General features: G+C 40.9%; 1 protein-coding gene and 1 long non-coding RNA gene across 2 annotated transcripts in view; both read left to right on the top strand.

The window, feature by feature from the left end:
* Window positions 1–510, top strand: part of LOC109265871 (uncharacterized) — a 59,623-nt gene extending 59,113 nt beyond the window's left edge. The window contains exon 4 of the long non-coding RNA XR_008420911.1: window positions 289–510. This is a non-coding gene — a long non-coding RNA (uncharacterized LOC109265871). The remainder of the gene's footprint in view (window positions 1–288) is intronic.
* A 7,079-nt stretch (window positions 511–7,589) lies between these two features.
* Window positions 7,590–12,316, top strand: LOC109265868 (kelch repeat and BTB domain-containing protein 6). Its single transcript, XM_019447399.2, has one exon. It carries the CDS (start codon window positions 7,909–7,911, stop codon window positions 10,024–10,026), a length of 2,118 nt encoding a protein of 705 aa, XP_019302944.1. The 5' UTR covers window positions 7,590–7,908; the 3' UTR covers window positions 10,027–12,316.
* Window positions 12,317–16,202: the final 3,886 nt, after the last annotated feature.

Genomic DNA, 16,202 nt, shown 5'->3' with positions numbered 1-16,202 from the left:
ATCCTCTAGCAACCCTCAGTTTGTTTTCTGTATTTAAGAGTCTCTTATGGTTTGCCTCCCTCTATTTTTATCTTATTTTTCTTTCTCTTCCCCTCTGTTCATCTGTTTTATTTCTTAAATTCCACATATGAGTGAAATCATATAATATTTATCTTTCTCTGACTGACTTATTTCGCTTAGCATAATACATTCTAGTTCCATCCACTTTGTTGTAGGAAGAGGATGCTATTAACCTTACAAATAAAACTGCCAGTTATATTACCAGCAAAAGATAATTTTTTTTTTCAGGAACGGCAGAGAACTACAATCTAAGACAAGCAAGCTAGAAAACCACAAGCAAATCTGGAGAACAAAGGAAAGGTAGCTCTTTTTTAGAGGAGAGAGAGGAGTTGGGAAGAGCTGTTATAAACAAAAACTCCATTGGCTTAAACTGAGAGCTGGAAGTATAGTGGTTTTTCATTGGCTGAATTATGACTCTCTCTCATTGGTTGGACTGTTGAGGGGGGCCAAGAAGAAACCTTCCTTCCTCTTGCTGGGAAAGTAAAGTAATATCCACTGGGATTGGCTAGGAGTGGTAGGGCTGAGCACTTGCCTTCCCCCCCCACCCCCCCATTCCCCAGTCCTGACTCCATTCTAAATGAGTTTTCCTTTTATTGATTTTCACAGTGTCCACCTAGTGGAGCATAAAGATGAGAACTGCTGGAAAGGAAAAAAACAAAAAACAAAAAAAGGTGCCTATTGGCTCTAGAAAGGTAGAGGGAGAGCAGGAGGATGGCACCTACTAGCCTCCATTCCTGGAGAATATTCCATCAAGCCCATGCCCCTTTGACCAATGCTTTAAATGTGCAAATGAGTCTCTTTCATGTAAAGTCTAGGTGCTTTCCAAAAGGCTGCTTCTGTACTGGGCCCTGGGAAGGGTGAGTCTGCATGTGAGACCTTTAAGAGCCATTCCTCAGTTCCTGCAGCCCTTTGGGTCTTATGGATGGGAGCCCTGATGGTCTTCAAAGCCAGATGTTTTGGGGGCTCATCTCTTAATTGATGGTCTTAAAAGGTGGCATGCCCACGGTGGGGTATGAACACTTCATCCATCATGAAGCAGCTCTGGGTTGTGAGTTCTCTCCCAATTGTGTGTTCTTCCACTGGGGGTGGAGTAAATGGCAAGATTGTTCTCAGCCTTACTTACCTGGTTCCATGTGGATTCCCCTTCATTTGCTAATGCAAAGGGGTCAGTCCATCAGTTTTAGGAATTTTTTTTTTTCCAGAGGAAATTTTTCTGTAAATAGCTCTAAATTCAGTCTGTCCATGGAAGGAAGTGAGTTTAGAATCTTCCTATATCATCATCTTTTTTTTTTCTTTTATATATATAGAGAGAGAGAATGTGCAAGTGGATAAGGGGCAGAAGAAGAGAAAAAGAATCTTAAGCAGGCTCCACACTCAAAGCAGAGCCCAATATGGGGCTTGATCTCATGACTCTGAGATCATGACCTGAGCCAAAATCAAGAGTCAGATGCTTAACTGACTGAACCACCCAGGGGCCCCTATATCACCATCTTGAACTGGAACCTACATCATTTCTTTTTTTTTTTTTTTTTCTTAAGATGTCCATTTCTCTTCTTACATTGCCCAATTTTTGCATGTTGTCTACTTTAGCCTACAGCACTAAGCATGCTATTCATAATTGTTCCAGTTCCTAGTCTGATAATTCCAACACCCTTGCCATGTCTGGTTCTGGTGCTTGCTCTGTCTCTTCAAATGGTCTTATTAAATGCACTTGCTCTATACCCTTGAAACTAACATTATGTGCCAACTATAATTTTTAAAAATACAGTAACATAACCTTGTGTGTAAACTGTACTCAAATGCAAAAGGGGGGGGGGCATTAAACACAACAAAATAAAATAAATACTACACCTGCTCTGTCTCTTCAGATGTTGGCCTTTCTTTCTTCATAGCCAAACATGATGTACTGGGTAAAAGGCACTGTTGTAAGTAGGCCTGTAGTGATGTGGTGGTGAGGTGTGTGTGGAGGGCACATGTTCTATGGTTCTGTCATTCTATGATTAGGTTTCAGAGTTCATACCTCTGAACTGTGAGCTTTCAAGGTTTTTGTTTTTAAATTCTTTTCCTTCCCCTTAGGTCAGATACAATTTGGATTGAGTGAGCAGGAGGTGGGTATTTCTCTTCCTTTAGGTCAGTTAGGCTCCAATAAGACCCCAGCAGGTGAGGCTCTGATTAACTAGTTTCTCCTGAGAATGATCCTTGTTAAGAACAGAGGGTTCTGACGGATTTAAAAATGGTTGCTTTTCCCTCTCTCCCTTCAGAAGCATGAGGGGATTTTTCTCTATATTTGTTGTGAAGCCTGGTCAAGGTCCCAGAGGTAAATCTTACAATTAGGTGCCCACCACTCGACCCCCACCCATGACTGGGTCCCCTGGAGTTGTTAACCCTCGAGTTGTCCACACTGAGCCCTCAGCAATTCATCAATTTTCATATTTCAGGTTTTTCCACCTTGGCACTGGTTCCTGCAGCAGTTTCAGCCGCTGGGTGTCTGCTCAGGTAAGCTGTGACCCCCTGTAGTCTCGGGTCTGTGTCTTCAGTCTTGGGAGCAGCCGTTTGCCCAGTGTTTTCCTGTCTGTCATGAATCTAAGAAGAGTTGTTGATATTTCAGTCTGTTCAGATTTTTACTTGTTTTTAGGCCAAGTGGTGAATTCCAATTTTATTTATTTATTTTTTGGTGAGATATAAAGTATGTGTTATTCTACCTTACAGTTTTTGTGGCAGTATTGGTGGGTAGGACATAATGTAAGATCCCTTCCACTTGGATTCAATATTGGTCTTCTGGTGATGTCTTTTCCTGAAAATTAAATGTCCAAGTTGAAGATCATGTAAGGACTGTGGTGGGAAAGTCAACCTGACCTGTTGATGATAAATGAGTGTAATTTAATACATGCATTTAATAAGACATTAGCAGTATTTAAGGATAGATGTTGGAGTGATCAAATGAAGGGCACCTAAGACCAGAAGAGGTAAGGAATCCTCACTGGCGTATTAATGAGGATTAATAATAATCCTCATTATTTCATAAGGGAATAATCAATGTTGCTTGGAGGAGGAGGGGTCAAGGATCATCACAGCTAAGTTCAAAACCTGTTGCAGGTTTAGTTCCTCAGCGTTTGGCTGTTTTTAATTTGAGAGCATCACTGTGATTGGTCTGGTTTGGTCTGGTCTGGTTTGTTTTTTCCCCAGAGGACTGAGGAAGGTAAGGAATAGTGAAATTTTTGTAGCAGCGTAGGTACTTGTTGAATATCCTGAATAACCTTACCATTGAAGTGAATTTCTCTATCACTAGAGAAGAACAAAGGGATTCCAGAGCAGAGAAAATTCTCTCTGGTAGCAGCTTAACTATAGTGGTAGCAGTAGCCTGTTTGCAAAGAAAAGCTTCTAGCCACCCTGAAAACAAGGGTATGAATGTCCTTCCTTTTTTGTCAAAAAAAGGGGGTGGGGAAGCGTAATGAGTAACTGGAGAGTCTAAAAGTGGGAGAAACAGATAAAGAGGTTTTCAGGTTTTAAAATGCAGACCTGGAAGAGGAGTCCCAATTAAAGAGAAGGGCATTGTTTTCTTTTTTTTTTTTTTTTTTTTAATTTTTTTAACGTTTATTTATTTTTGAGACAGAGAGAGACAGAGCATGAATGGGGGAGGGTCAGAGAGAGGGAGACACAGAATCTGAAACAGGCTCCAGGCTCTGAGCTATCAGCACAGAGCCCCACGCGGGGCTCGAACTCACGGACCGCGAGATCATGACCTGAGCCGAAGTCAGCCGCTTAACCGACTGAGCCACCCAGGCGCCCCAGGGCATTGTTTTCTTAGGGCATACAAGAGAGGGCAACAGCTAAAACGCTAGGGGTCTGGCTCTAGCAATTAGCCAACCAATCCTAGAAATCCTCAAGGTTGGCTTTTGGTCTCAGGGAAAGGGGAATTAATGATGATGTTAATACATTTAGGGGACAAAGTTGTCCCTTCACATGAGGAGATAGCATGTCCTAGCTAATGGTCTTGAGGGGGCTGAATAAATTACGTTGTGTTTTTAGAAACCGTATGTCTGTTGTGGGCAAGAGCTTGTAACAAACAAGTTGTTAAAATCAGATGAGCAGAGAAGACAGTCATCTGCATGATGGATAAGGAGAGAATTACAGGGAAAGATTAGATTTCTCAGGTTTGCATTTAGAGTCCTAGAGAAATAATTACTGGCCTCAAGAAACCCCTCAGGCATGGCAGTCCGTGTGTATTGTTGATTTTTTCCATGTGATAGCCCAAAAGATATTTGTGTCAGGGTGAAGGGGTGTAGTGGAAAAACAACCAAAAAAATGAAGAACAGAAGTTAATGACTGTGAAGTAAGTGGTGTTGGGTCACATATAGACCAGATGGTATTGGGGTTAGGAACTAAAGGAAACCTGGCTGTAACTACTTCGTTGCTCACAAGTGTTAAATTAAACTAGCCAGTCTCCTTGGTCACGAGGATTCTTTACTGGAGAGATTGGATTATTACAAGATGTGTCAACAAAGCCTTGAATCACGGCAAAAATATTGGAGAGCTTCTAGTTTTAAATATGTCATGGTAATCTTAAAAGTGGCATGGGAGTGGCAGAGGTTTGGCCTCCCAGACTTGGCCTGTGTCAGAGGGAGTGAGCCGCCCAAAGGGAGTCAGGTATTATAGCTAACATAGTTTGTACTTAAATAATTGGGGGATTTTTTACAGGAGCAAAAAAAGTCTGATGGTCAATGAGTCCTAAAAAGCAAAGGAACATAGGTACAGAGCCAGGTACTTCAACGGTGAAGCATTTGGGGGAGCAAAAAAACCCTGATATTCCTACTGGGAGGTAAATCTATTCCCAGAAAGGTTACTGGGGCAGTGGAATTAAGCACTAAGTCATGGTATGCAGAAAACGATGCAGACAGAGGCAAGGAGGCAGAAAGGAGGCAGAGGCCTAAGGAGGCAGAAAACGATGTAGACAGAGGCAAGTAATGGGTAGATGATCAATCCCACTGCAGGTATGATTTATGCAGTCCAAGGGAGGTTAGTGGGAAAATTACAGACGTAATTACAGAAAATTACAGATGTATTAGTTTTCTAGGGTCTACATGGTACTTTGTTACGTAGTACAGACTGGGTGGTGTAAACCAAAGAAATGTATAATCTCATACTTTTAAGTCCAAGATCAAGATGTCCACAGGATTAGTTCCTTCTGAAGGCTGAGAGAGAAGGACCTGTTCTAGACTTCTCTCTTTGGCTTGTAGATACGGAACATTTCATCATCACAGCAAAGTCTATTGAACAATACTGCTGTAGGCCTGAGAGTACAGTGTCTAATAAACATTTTACATTTTGTGAAAAGCAGTCTAAAGCAAATAATGCTGTTAAGGGCATATATGAAGAAGTTAAAACTCAGTGACTGAACATAATTTATTTTGAGGGTTGTACCCTGAGACGAAGTTGATAAATACAAATATTCGACACTTTCATGAAGCATAGATTATATAATTCAAGGGATGCTTAAGTATGTATGATACTGAGTTCTAAGGATCCTGAGCAGAGCAGGGTCTCTTTGTTGAAATATCTTTATTTAAAATTATCCACAATAATTAGAATTCCAGAATCTTCCATTGATTTGGGGATGGTAGTGCAAGAAGGTGTACTGGACTAGTTATAAACATTTACATTAAGAGATTAACGGAAAGACTTTAGCACTGCTTCCTGAACGTGAAATATTGAGACCGCCAAAGCATCTATTTATAGTCCTTATTTACATAATTTGACATAATCCATATATACTGCTCCCCAAGACTGAACTTTAATGGCCCTGCAGATACTGCTGAATGTTTAAAATACTATCCTACCCTTCAGAATTCTTCCAGAGGCAAGTTTAAAATCTGTACGTCAAAAATTCAAATCCCTGACAACAGCAAATGCTAGGAGGGATATGGAATGAACAACAGGAATGCTCATTAATTGCTGGTGGGAATGCAGAAACAGGATAGCCACCAGTCTGGAAAACATTTTGGCAATTCCTTACAAATCTCAACATGGTCCTTATCCTAGGACCCAGCAATCAGTCTCCTTGGTATTTACCAAAATGAGTTGAAAACTAAGGTCCACACAGAAACCAGCACGTGTGTTTATAGCCGTTTCATTCACAATTGTAAAGACTCAAAGCAAATCAAATGTCATTCAGTGAGTGATGGATAAATTATGGTAAATCCATACAATGGAATATTATTCAATGATAAAAGAAATGAGCTGTTAAGCCATAAAAAGACAGGGAGTAACCTGAAATGAATATTGCTAAGTGAAAGAAGACATATTAAAAGGCTACACATGGTAGGATTCCAACTATATGACATAATGGAAAAGTTAAAACTACCTAGACAGCAAGAAAATCAGTGGTTTCTATGAAAATCAGCAAGAAAATCAGTGGTTGGAGGGCAGGGAGAAGGAGGCATAAATAGATTGAACACAGGATTTTTAAGGCAGTGAAACTATTCTGTAACTGTAATGGTACATACATGACATTATACCTTTTTCAATACCAATAGAACTGTACAACACAAAGACTGAAACCTAATAGAAACTATATGCTTTAATTAATATTATGTACTGGTGTGAATTCATCACCTGTATCAAACACATACACTTATGCAAGATGTTAATAATGGGAGAAAACTGTAAGGAGATGGGAGTATTTGGAAGCTATCTACACATTCTGCTCAGTTTTTGGAGTACCTAAAACTGATCTTAAAAATAAAATCGTTATTAACAGATAAAGAAAAAAAAGAGACAAACAACAGCAAAAAAAAAAACCAGACTTAAATATAGAGAACAAACTGGTGGTTGCCAGGGGAGGGGGGGCGGGGTGTGGGGTGATGGTGAAAGAGATAAAGGGGATTAAGAGTACACTTGTCTTAATGAGCACTGAGCCATTAATGTATAGAATTATTGAACCGTTATATTGTACACGTGAAACAATATTTGGAAAAAGAAAAAAAATATTAAAAGGCGGGGGTGGCAGGGTGAGGGGGTGGAATCTCTGCAGAAACCTGCAGCATTTTGAATTTTTTCCTCCAGGCTCCTGATTTCAAATGAGTAGGTGCTTGATTTTTCACAAATGGTAGAAGAAAAGCTAAAACCTATCTAACCCTTACATTATAGACACTGCGTAAGCACTTTATTAACCTAATCCGCAAATATTTATTCAGAGCATCCTATTTAACCTACGCAATTCATGTCGTCGTCACATCGGGCTATGATATACTGTTGTTCTTCACATTTTTAAAACCAGTTCTGAGAGCAAAGCCAAACAATTGACAAATACAGATCCGGCGTCTCATCTGGATTCCAAATCCAAAGTTCTAAACCATAAAACAGAACGAAAGAAAATTAGCGATTTCTAATTCCGTCACCCGAAACAATGAACGGCCGATAAATCTCGCGATACTATTGAAACTACTACCCCCAAAATGCACAGCGGCTTCGGTCCGTCCGCCTATCCCCTGGAGTCTGGAGGGTCCCGGCATGCCTCAAGGCGCGAAAGGCAGCCTGGGAACCGTAGTCCTCTTGGACGCCTACCGGTATTGCCAGCGCGGCAGTGGCGGATCTCGGTTCCGTCCAGCGGGTTCTGTAAAGCGAGCTGAGGCGGAGAAAGGGCGCGGAACTGGAAAGGGGTGAGTCAGGCGCTGGCTACGTGATAAAGGGAGGCGGCACTGCGGCATAAGACTGAATTAGGTAAATGGACCCGTGCTGCAGTCTCTCCGGAGACACCGCGATCTAGCGCCAGCGAGAAGAGGGCGAGGAGGAGCCAGAGCCCGGTCCTTGCACCCGTTCTCGCCCTCGTACCCCGCCGCCATCTCCACCATGCAGTCCCGGGAAGAAGCTCCGCGCTCTCGCCGCCTGGCCAGTCCCCGCGGTGGGAAGCGGCCCAAGAGGGTTCACAAGCCCACGGTTTCGGCTTTTTTCACGGGCCCGGAGGAGCTGAAGGACACGGCTCATTCTGCAGCCCTGCTGGCGCAGCTGAAGTCTTTCTACGACGCGCGGCTGTTATGTGATGTGACCATCGAGGTGGTGACACCTGGCAGCGGGCCTGGCACCGGCCGCCTCTTCCCCTGCAACCGTAACGTGCTGGCTGCCGCGTGTCCCTACTTCAAGAGCATGTTCACAGGTGGCATGTACGAGAGCCACCAGGCGAATGTGACCATGCATGATGTGGATGCCGAGTCCTTCGAGGTGCTTGTCGACTACTGCTACACAGGTCGTGTATCCTTGAGTGAAGCCAACGTGGAACGCCTTTACGCGGCCTCTGACATGTTGCAGCTCGAGTACGTGCGGGAAGCTTGTGCCTCCTTCCTAGCCCGCCGCCTTGACCTGGCCAATTGCACCGCCATCTTTAAGTTTGCCGACGCCTTCGGCCATCGCAAACTGCGATCACAGGCCCAGTCCTTCATCGCCCACAACTTCAAGCAGCTCAGCCAGATGGGTTCGATTCGGGAAGAGACTCTGGCAGACCTGACCCTCGCCCAGTTGCTGTCTATCCTGCGCCTTGATAGTCTAAACATAGAGCTTGAGCAGACCGTGTGTCATGTGGCAGTGCAGTGGTTGGAAGCGTCTCCCAAGGAGCGCGGTCCCAACGCTGCGGAAGTCTTCAAGTGTGTCCGCTGGACCCACTTCACAGATGAAAATAAGGACTACCTGGAAGGGCTGCTGACCAACACCATTGTGAAGAAGTACTGTCTGGACCTTATCGAAGGGGCCCTGCAGATGCGATACGGTGACAAGTTGTGCAAGTCTCTGGTGCCGAAGCCAGAGAGCAGTGGCGGCAGCAGCGGCAGCGGCACTAGCGGCGGCGGCGGCAGCGGCGGCAGCGGCAGCGGCAACAGCAGTGGCGGCGGCGGCGGCGGCAGCGGCTGCGGCAGTAGCAGCAGCAGCTCTATGGTACCTACATCAGAAAATCCGCCCCAGAGGCTGGGTGTGTGCGCTAAGAAGATGGTGATCTTCTTTGGACATCCTAGGGATCCCTTTCTGTGCTGTGACCCGTACACCGGAGATATTTACAAAGTGCCGTCACCTCTGACCTGCCTTGCTCACACCAGGACTGTAACCACCTTAGCTGTCTGTGTCTCTCCAGACCATGACATCTACCTGGCTGCCCAGCCCCGGAAAGACCTGTGGGTGTATAAGCCAGCCCAGAATAGTTGGCAGCAGCTTGCCGACCGCCTGCTGTGTCGCGAGGGCATGGATGTGGCCTACCTCAATGGCTACATCTACATCTTGGGTGGGCGAGACCCGATTACCGGCGTTAAATTGAAGGAAGTGGAATGCTACAGTGTTCAGAGAAACCAGTGGGCACTGGTGGCTCCGCTACCCCATTCTTTTATATCCTTCGATCTAATGGTAATTCAGAACTATCTTTATGCTCTCAACAGCAAGCGCATGTTCTGCTACGATCCTAGCCACAATATGTGGCTGAAGTGTGTTTCTCTGAAGCGCAATGACTTTCAGGAAGCCTGTGTCTTCAACGACGAGATCTACTGTATCTGTGACATCCCAGTCATGAAGGTCTACAATCCAGTCAGAGGAGAGTGGAGGCAGATCAATAATATTCCCTTGGTGTCGGAGACCAACAACTACCGGATAATCAATCACGGCCAAAAACTGTTGCTGATCACGTCGCGCACCCCACAGTGGAAGAAGAACCGGGTGACCGTGTATGAATATGACACTAGGGGAGACCAGTGGATTAACATAGGTACCACGTTAGGCCTCTTCCAGTTTGATTCCAACTTCTTCTGCCTGTCAGCTCGTGTTTATCCTTCCTGCCTCGAGCCTGGTCACAGTTTCCTCACGGAGGAAGAGGATGTGCCGAGTGAATCCAGTACTGAATGGGATTTAGGTGGATTCAGTGAGCTGGACTCTGAGTCAGGAAGTTCAAGTTCTCTATCTGATGATGATTTGTGGGTTCAGGTAGCTCCTCAGTGAAATGCACAGGATCAGAATTTGTTGTAGACAGGTTGAAACACTACGGTGTTTTTACTGCTTTGGAAAGTGTCTTAAAGAGATACCCTTTCTCTTTGCTGGGAAAACAACAAAACAAAACAGGTTGATTAATTTCAGGTTTGGTTTAGAAAGGGTATTGTTTGAAATACTAACATATTTAATGTTAGGGAGTTTATACACTCAAAGAAATCAACCTATTTAATAATTTACTGTTCTAGAAGTCCTATATTGATTTGATTGTTTGGTATGTTTATGTTTGATTATACTAATTTAGTCTTCTGTTCTTAAATCTTATATTCTGTTTCGTGCCACAAGTACTGTGACTTGAATTTTGATTTTTAAAATAGAAAACTTACTGGCTAGGAATTACCAGGTGGGGTTTGGAAAGTATATATTTTCCTTCAGAACAGGGTAGTAGGTTTCCACAACTTTAAATTAGTGGGTTATTACAAAATGTGTTCTAATTTAAATATAGTTTGCCAGGTTTTAGCTTAGTTACCTCCCCTGTGTGAAGAAGAGAAACAAAGAAAGCTTATATGTTTAATGTGACTGGTGATTTCATTTGTAATGATGTGCAGAATGGCAGTAAGCTCACTAAAAGTAAAAACGAAGCAAACACAAACAGGATTCTACTGTTTGGAAAGAAATTTGTTTTAAATTTGTAATATAAAATGTGTATTTGCAAACAGTGACCAGTTTTCCATCTGTTCTAGTAGTGTCACCAGTCATTGAGAAACCTTAAAAAAAACAAAAACAAAACTAACTTGCTTTGTCGCTTCACATTTTTGACCTATACTTGATACATGCTTCACAGAATCAGAGGAATAATCCTCTTTTTCACTGGAGACGATTGTGTAAATTTGTATCCATTGTCTTAAAAAGTTTATGTGATTCTTAAAATACTTGGGCTGTACAATTTTAGTGTTCATCTGAGATTTGTCAGCAAAATGTGATTATTCTTTGCTGTTTAATGAGATAATATTCGTTTTGAAAATATGTGTAAGCTAAGAACAGTATTTTATTGAGATCAGTAGATATTGTGTCTATCAACTATAAAATCAAGTGCCAGCAAAGGACTTTAAAACTTTAAGTTGTGTATAGAACTGTTTTGTGTAGCATTGAAATATTGTCAGTTTTTGTAAGTCACTAAATGTTATTATCAGCTTAAAGGTATTTTTGTATTAAAAGTTTACAGTTAAATAACATAAGTGAATGATGGCATTTGGGGCCAGTAGTGAAAGTATATTTCGTCTAAAATATTTCCCTAAGCAGTGGTATACATGGTTATTTTATTAGGATATTTGTATTTGTTCTGTGTTTCTCTGTGAACCACGCTCCAGTCTTTGTTTCTGTCACACTACGTAAGGGAATGTTCAGAAACAGAGACTAAATCATACAAAACTGACATTGCTAAATACAAGTGCTTACCTCTTGAGGGTTTACTAGATATGGTTGTCACGCTACATACACGTGATAATGACCGGTTGCTTATGGTGTATATGTTTTTTCTATACCCAGTTAGAATTTTCTTCTTGAATCTTCATTTAGTAACATGCTAATTCCTCTTCGATGTTTATGCTCTAGTGACAGAATGCTAACATTTCTTACACCCTGGCTGAGTACAGAGGATTGTGCTCTCAGGTGGGGACCTGAATTTTTTAATGAAATACCATAGGATGAAAATGGAGAAAGGGAGACACAAAAGGTTGAAAAAAAGAAAAAAAGGTTGTCAGCCATTTTGATTGGCCATTTGAAGATACTACAAAACATTCCTGTTTAACATTTTTAGTGAAATAAGATGCTTGTCCTAACAGTATGTGTTCCTTCAAAAGGGCAAACATGCTTTTAGTTGTGTAAGACTACGTTTTGTTCTATTTAACAGCAGGGTTGTTACGAGCACTGTACTTAACACAAAGCTGTGTCTCAGTAGTGTATTTGGCCAATTTTTTCTTCACCAGTAACTTCTTGTGGGTAGCTTTTTGTTTTGTAAGGTTGAAATAGGACAGTGCTGATCTTAACCAGATTGTCCATCTGCAGAATTAAGGTATGCAAACGATTGAGGAGTGACAAATTCTCTGATTTGTCATTCTCAACCTTTGAGTTAGGTAAAAGCTAAGTAGCAGTGATATCTTGGTTTACAAAGAAGTTTTCTTGGGAAGAATTTTGGTTTCGTGATATATTTGTGATTTAGAGAATCGGTGTTAATCATTATTTTATAGGTAAGTGATTTGTATGTGATTAGTTGCAAATAAAACTGGTATTAGAACCTAAACTTCCTGACTTTTTAATTCAGTGTTTGTGCTAAATGTGTAATGCTCTTGCCTGTGCATTGAATGATGCAACCAGCAGTGTTGAAATCCCTTCTTGACGGGAAGCACCTTTGTCTCAGTTTTCCAATTAATCGGCACATCTTTTAGCAGATGTTCGATAGAACATTGCAAGACTACTCTTCTTAAGATTTAGAATGACCTTAATTACCTTTGTGTCTGTTCCTGTAGTCTGAAAAGTGTAACCCAAATTTTTATAACTTCTAAGTTTGAATGATAAGTGTCGTTAGGGTTTCCAAAAGGATAAACTAGAAGCTAATTTAGCAATTGGCTTGTTTATATATGGATTAAAGAAAGAAATTAAATTATAATAGCTCTTTTCATTGATTTTAGTTAAGCAGAGATTTTTAAGGTTTCTGTACCTGACGTTTTTGAGAATCTGAGGAAAGCTTTTGATCTATTTCTTTTTTAAATTAAAAAAAAAAATTTTTTTTTTTTTTTCAATTTTAGAGAAAGCGTGAGCAGGGAGAGAAAGAGAGGGAGAATCTTAAGCAGCTTCCATGCCCAGTGAGGAGCCCAATGTGGGGCGTGATACTACGACATTGGGGTCATGACCTGAGCCAAAATCAAGAGTCAGATGTTCCACCAACTGCGCCACCTAGGCACCTCTTGATTTATTCTTAAGAAAAAGGCAAATTTGTTATAATTTTATAATGTCAAAGATGACAGGACACTTCTCATCTTAACTGAGGTAAGAATACATGTGACAGTCTCCTTCCCTTATCTGTTTAAAAAGATCAAGGCCCTTTTCATCTAATTTTAAAGAAACATTCATTATAGCAAATATGATAAAGCAGGGAAGGTTAGGAAGCAAAATTATTTACAGAAAATGTGACTCACAGTAGAAATGTAAGAGTTAATGTTTCTTTTAAAACCAACAAGAGTATAGAATATATACAAACCAATTGATTTTTTACATAATAATAAACGAGATAATGTTCACTGGAGCTGCCATGGAGGCAATAGGTTTTGTGTAGAACAGGAAAAAGGATCCCCTTCTTGACTGAGCCATTTGTCACCTGGATCTGTTTCGTCAAACTGCCATTCCTTACATATATAACCTTGAGGACTCCACGTGGTCCAAGGCACAGAGAGAGTAGGGAACATATTGTTATATAACATCCCATCTGTATGTGAGACCCATTTTCTCTTAAAACAACCTAGTCTGTTGTCACCTAATGGACTCAACCTTTTACACTCTCACCTCCAAAGTTAAAATTGCTGCTTAGAAACACCATATCTTAATCAAATACTGTTTTGGGGCAAACTATTTGTTAATTCTAGGGAAACTAGCAAAAAGGGACTTTATGTGTCGGGCAAAATAATTTCTTTCAAACAAATGTTTGTGCCTTAGAGGAAGAGAAGAGCCAGAACTCAATTGTAAGCAACATTACCTTAACATAGATCATCTTAAGAAAATTCAGTGTTTTTGTTTTTTTTTTTTTTTTTTTTTTTTGCCTATTTTAACAGAAAAATCCAGCAAGGGAACTTACTTCAGGCACAGCCTGATCTAGATAGAGTCTCAGTGTCTTCAGGGCTTTCTCTGTTTAGAGAAGACCTAATGTTTTCTCTCACTTTGTATATTGGCTGGAATATAGGTCTGGTTGTTTGTAATAGAGACCCAATAGTTATTTAAATAAGTTTCTCCTATAAAAGTCCAATCTGTTATGTTTTTGCCCCTCATCTAGAAAATCCCCTGAGACCCAGGCTTTTCTGTTTCCCCATTCTGCCATCCTTGGGGTTATGTCCTGGTCCACACGGTTTAAACTGGTTTATACTTGTGTCCATATTCCAGCCATCAAGAAAAGAGGAAGGGGAAGGGAAAGGCATGAGCCTTCCTTATAAAGGAAGTTGTACACATCACTTCCAGTCACATGACCTACACCAGATCTTAACCACGTAGGCGTACCTAACTTGAAGACTGCCTAGAAGAGGTAGTCTTTATTCTAGAACAACGTGTATTGAGTTAAAATTCAGGGGTTCCTTCTTATAGAATGGAGGAGAAAGGCTATTAGGTTAAATAGCAATCTCTACCACACCATCTGTCAGGCCAGATGTTATCACATGGCAGCCAAAGGGATAACACCATCCCCAGGGGTGATTGCAATCCGTGTAACATGGGCTGGGCTTTCCACTCCAGAAAGCCTTGGGGAGCTCCCTGGGCTCTTGCTGCTGCCCTGAACAGAAAAGGCAAGGAAAGGCACTTCATCTTGTTTTGACTAAATAAAGCTTCGTAGACTATGTGTATACTGAAACCCTAGATCATTAGCCAAAGTCTAGTGTTGGCATTATATCATGGAATGTTTCCACTTCCTGAGAGGAAAGAATAGAGTACTGACAAATGGCTCTATATAATCAATGGTAGTATTAATTATCTTAAATAGCAAATGTTGCTTCTGTTAAAAAGAAAAGAAAAGATATCAGAATCACAGAGTAATGATGAAAACTGGAAGTTTCTTAGAACAAGCTCAGCTATTTAGCAACATTCTAGCATTTTCTGTCCCTCAATCATCTTTGCAGTGCTTTGTGAATATAAATCTATTCGTCTCCCCCTCTGTTGAAGCCCAGACAGTTAGCCACAATAGTCTATTCAAAACCTAGTTTCTTGCTGAATTCTTGTACTGACTTCCGGTTAATCATAGTTTATTCAATATACACATAAAGTGTCACTTTCTGTGTTTGTGAAAACTTCAAAACAGCTGCAGAGAACATTTTGAATAACCGCTTCTGTCAAGTTTGTGATATAGTTTTTATCATTATAATTTTCATTACAAATACCCATATTTATTTTAAAAACACATTCAAACAACCCTTGTTTTTATATAGAACCCTAAACTCTACCAGCAAGTAAAGAGTAATACTTCAGTTAGTAGTTCTGTTTCTATCCCTACGTTAATAAAGATTCTAAGACTCCATTTTCTATTTCACTTGTTTTAGATCTCCTATAAGCCCAAAGACACGATTTTTAATATATGCCGTGACTGGGTCCTTCTGCATTTTCTGCACTAGATACCTCTGGTTTAGTATCACAACCCAATTACTTTCTTTCCTGTAGGACCTTCTCACATGTGGGAATTATTCATTTTATTGATTTGTTTACTCTTTATTATCTGTCTCCTGCTCTAGAATATGAACTCCATCATGGAGGGACCACGTCTGTCTTTGCCTCAGCTCCTAACATAGCCAGGCACAGCATCAGCATTCAACGAATATTTGTTGAACAAAGAAATAAACGTATTTGGTGCTTGTTTGCATTTATATGAGAAACACTTGCATTTAGAAATCTCATCTTTTTGTCAATTTTCCAGCTTTGAGGGAGAGCTATTATTAAACTCTTTTGTCTGGTTGTCATAGCAACCCACTGGCCTCCAGAGCTACAGGTTATTTCTGATGGGCATATTCTACCAGACAACCAAACGCAGGGTTTTTTCAATTACGGAATAATGATGCTATTATAAATCACATTCCTCACACTGTATATTTCTTTATCTTTTATAAAGAATGCAGGGAATTAGAAAGCAAACAAATCTGTTCAGATTGTAAACGCTATAGGATATAAAGCAGTATAATTACTATATCTCTAAACCCCCAAGCCTTTCTATCCCCTCCAAGTTCTCCACTTTTCCACAAGTACCTGTGAATTTGGTTGGGTTTTCTGTCTGAGTTGTTAACGAAGTTTAAAAATTAATTGCTCCAAAACAAACTAAAGAGCTCTTGTCATGGCTTAGTTTTCCTTTTTCTCCTCCTTGCTTGTTTCTTTCTTCTTTATTTTTTATTATTTTTTTTTAGTTTGTTTATTTTTGACAGAGCATGAGCCAGGGAGGGGTAGAG

Source organism: Panthera pardus, unplaced genomic scaffold (genome assembly GCF_024362965.1).
Source record: "Panthera pardus isolate Hobbes unplaced genomic scaffold, ASM2436296v1 HiC_scaffold_1, whole genome shotgun sequence".
Taxonomy (NCBI): Eukaryota; Metazoa; Chordata; class Mammalia; order Carnivora; family Felidae; genus Panthera; species Panthera pardus.
Note: the sequence above shows the minus strand (reverse complement) of the source record. Positions and strands in the feature narration are given on the sequence as shown.

What these genes read in the sequence shown, in the direction of transcription:
- LOC109265868 (XM_019447399.2), top strand. Translation starts at nt 7,909, where the DNA reads ATGCAGTCCCGGGAAGAAGCTCCGCGCTCTCGCCGCCTGGCCAGTCCC.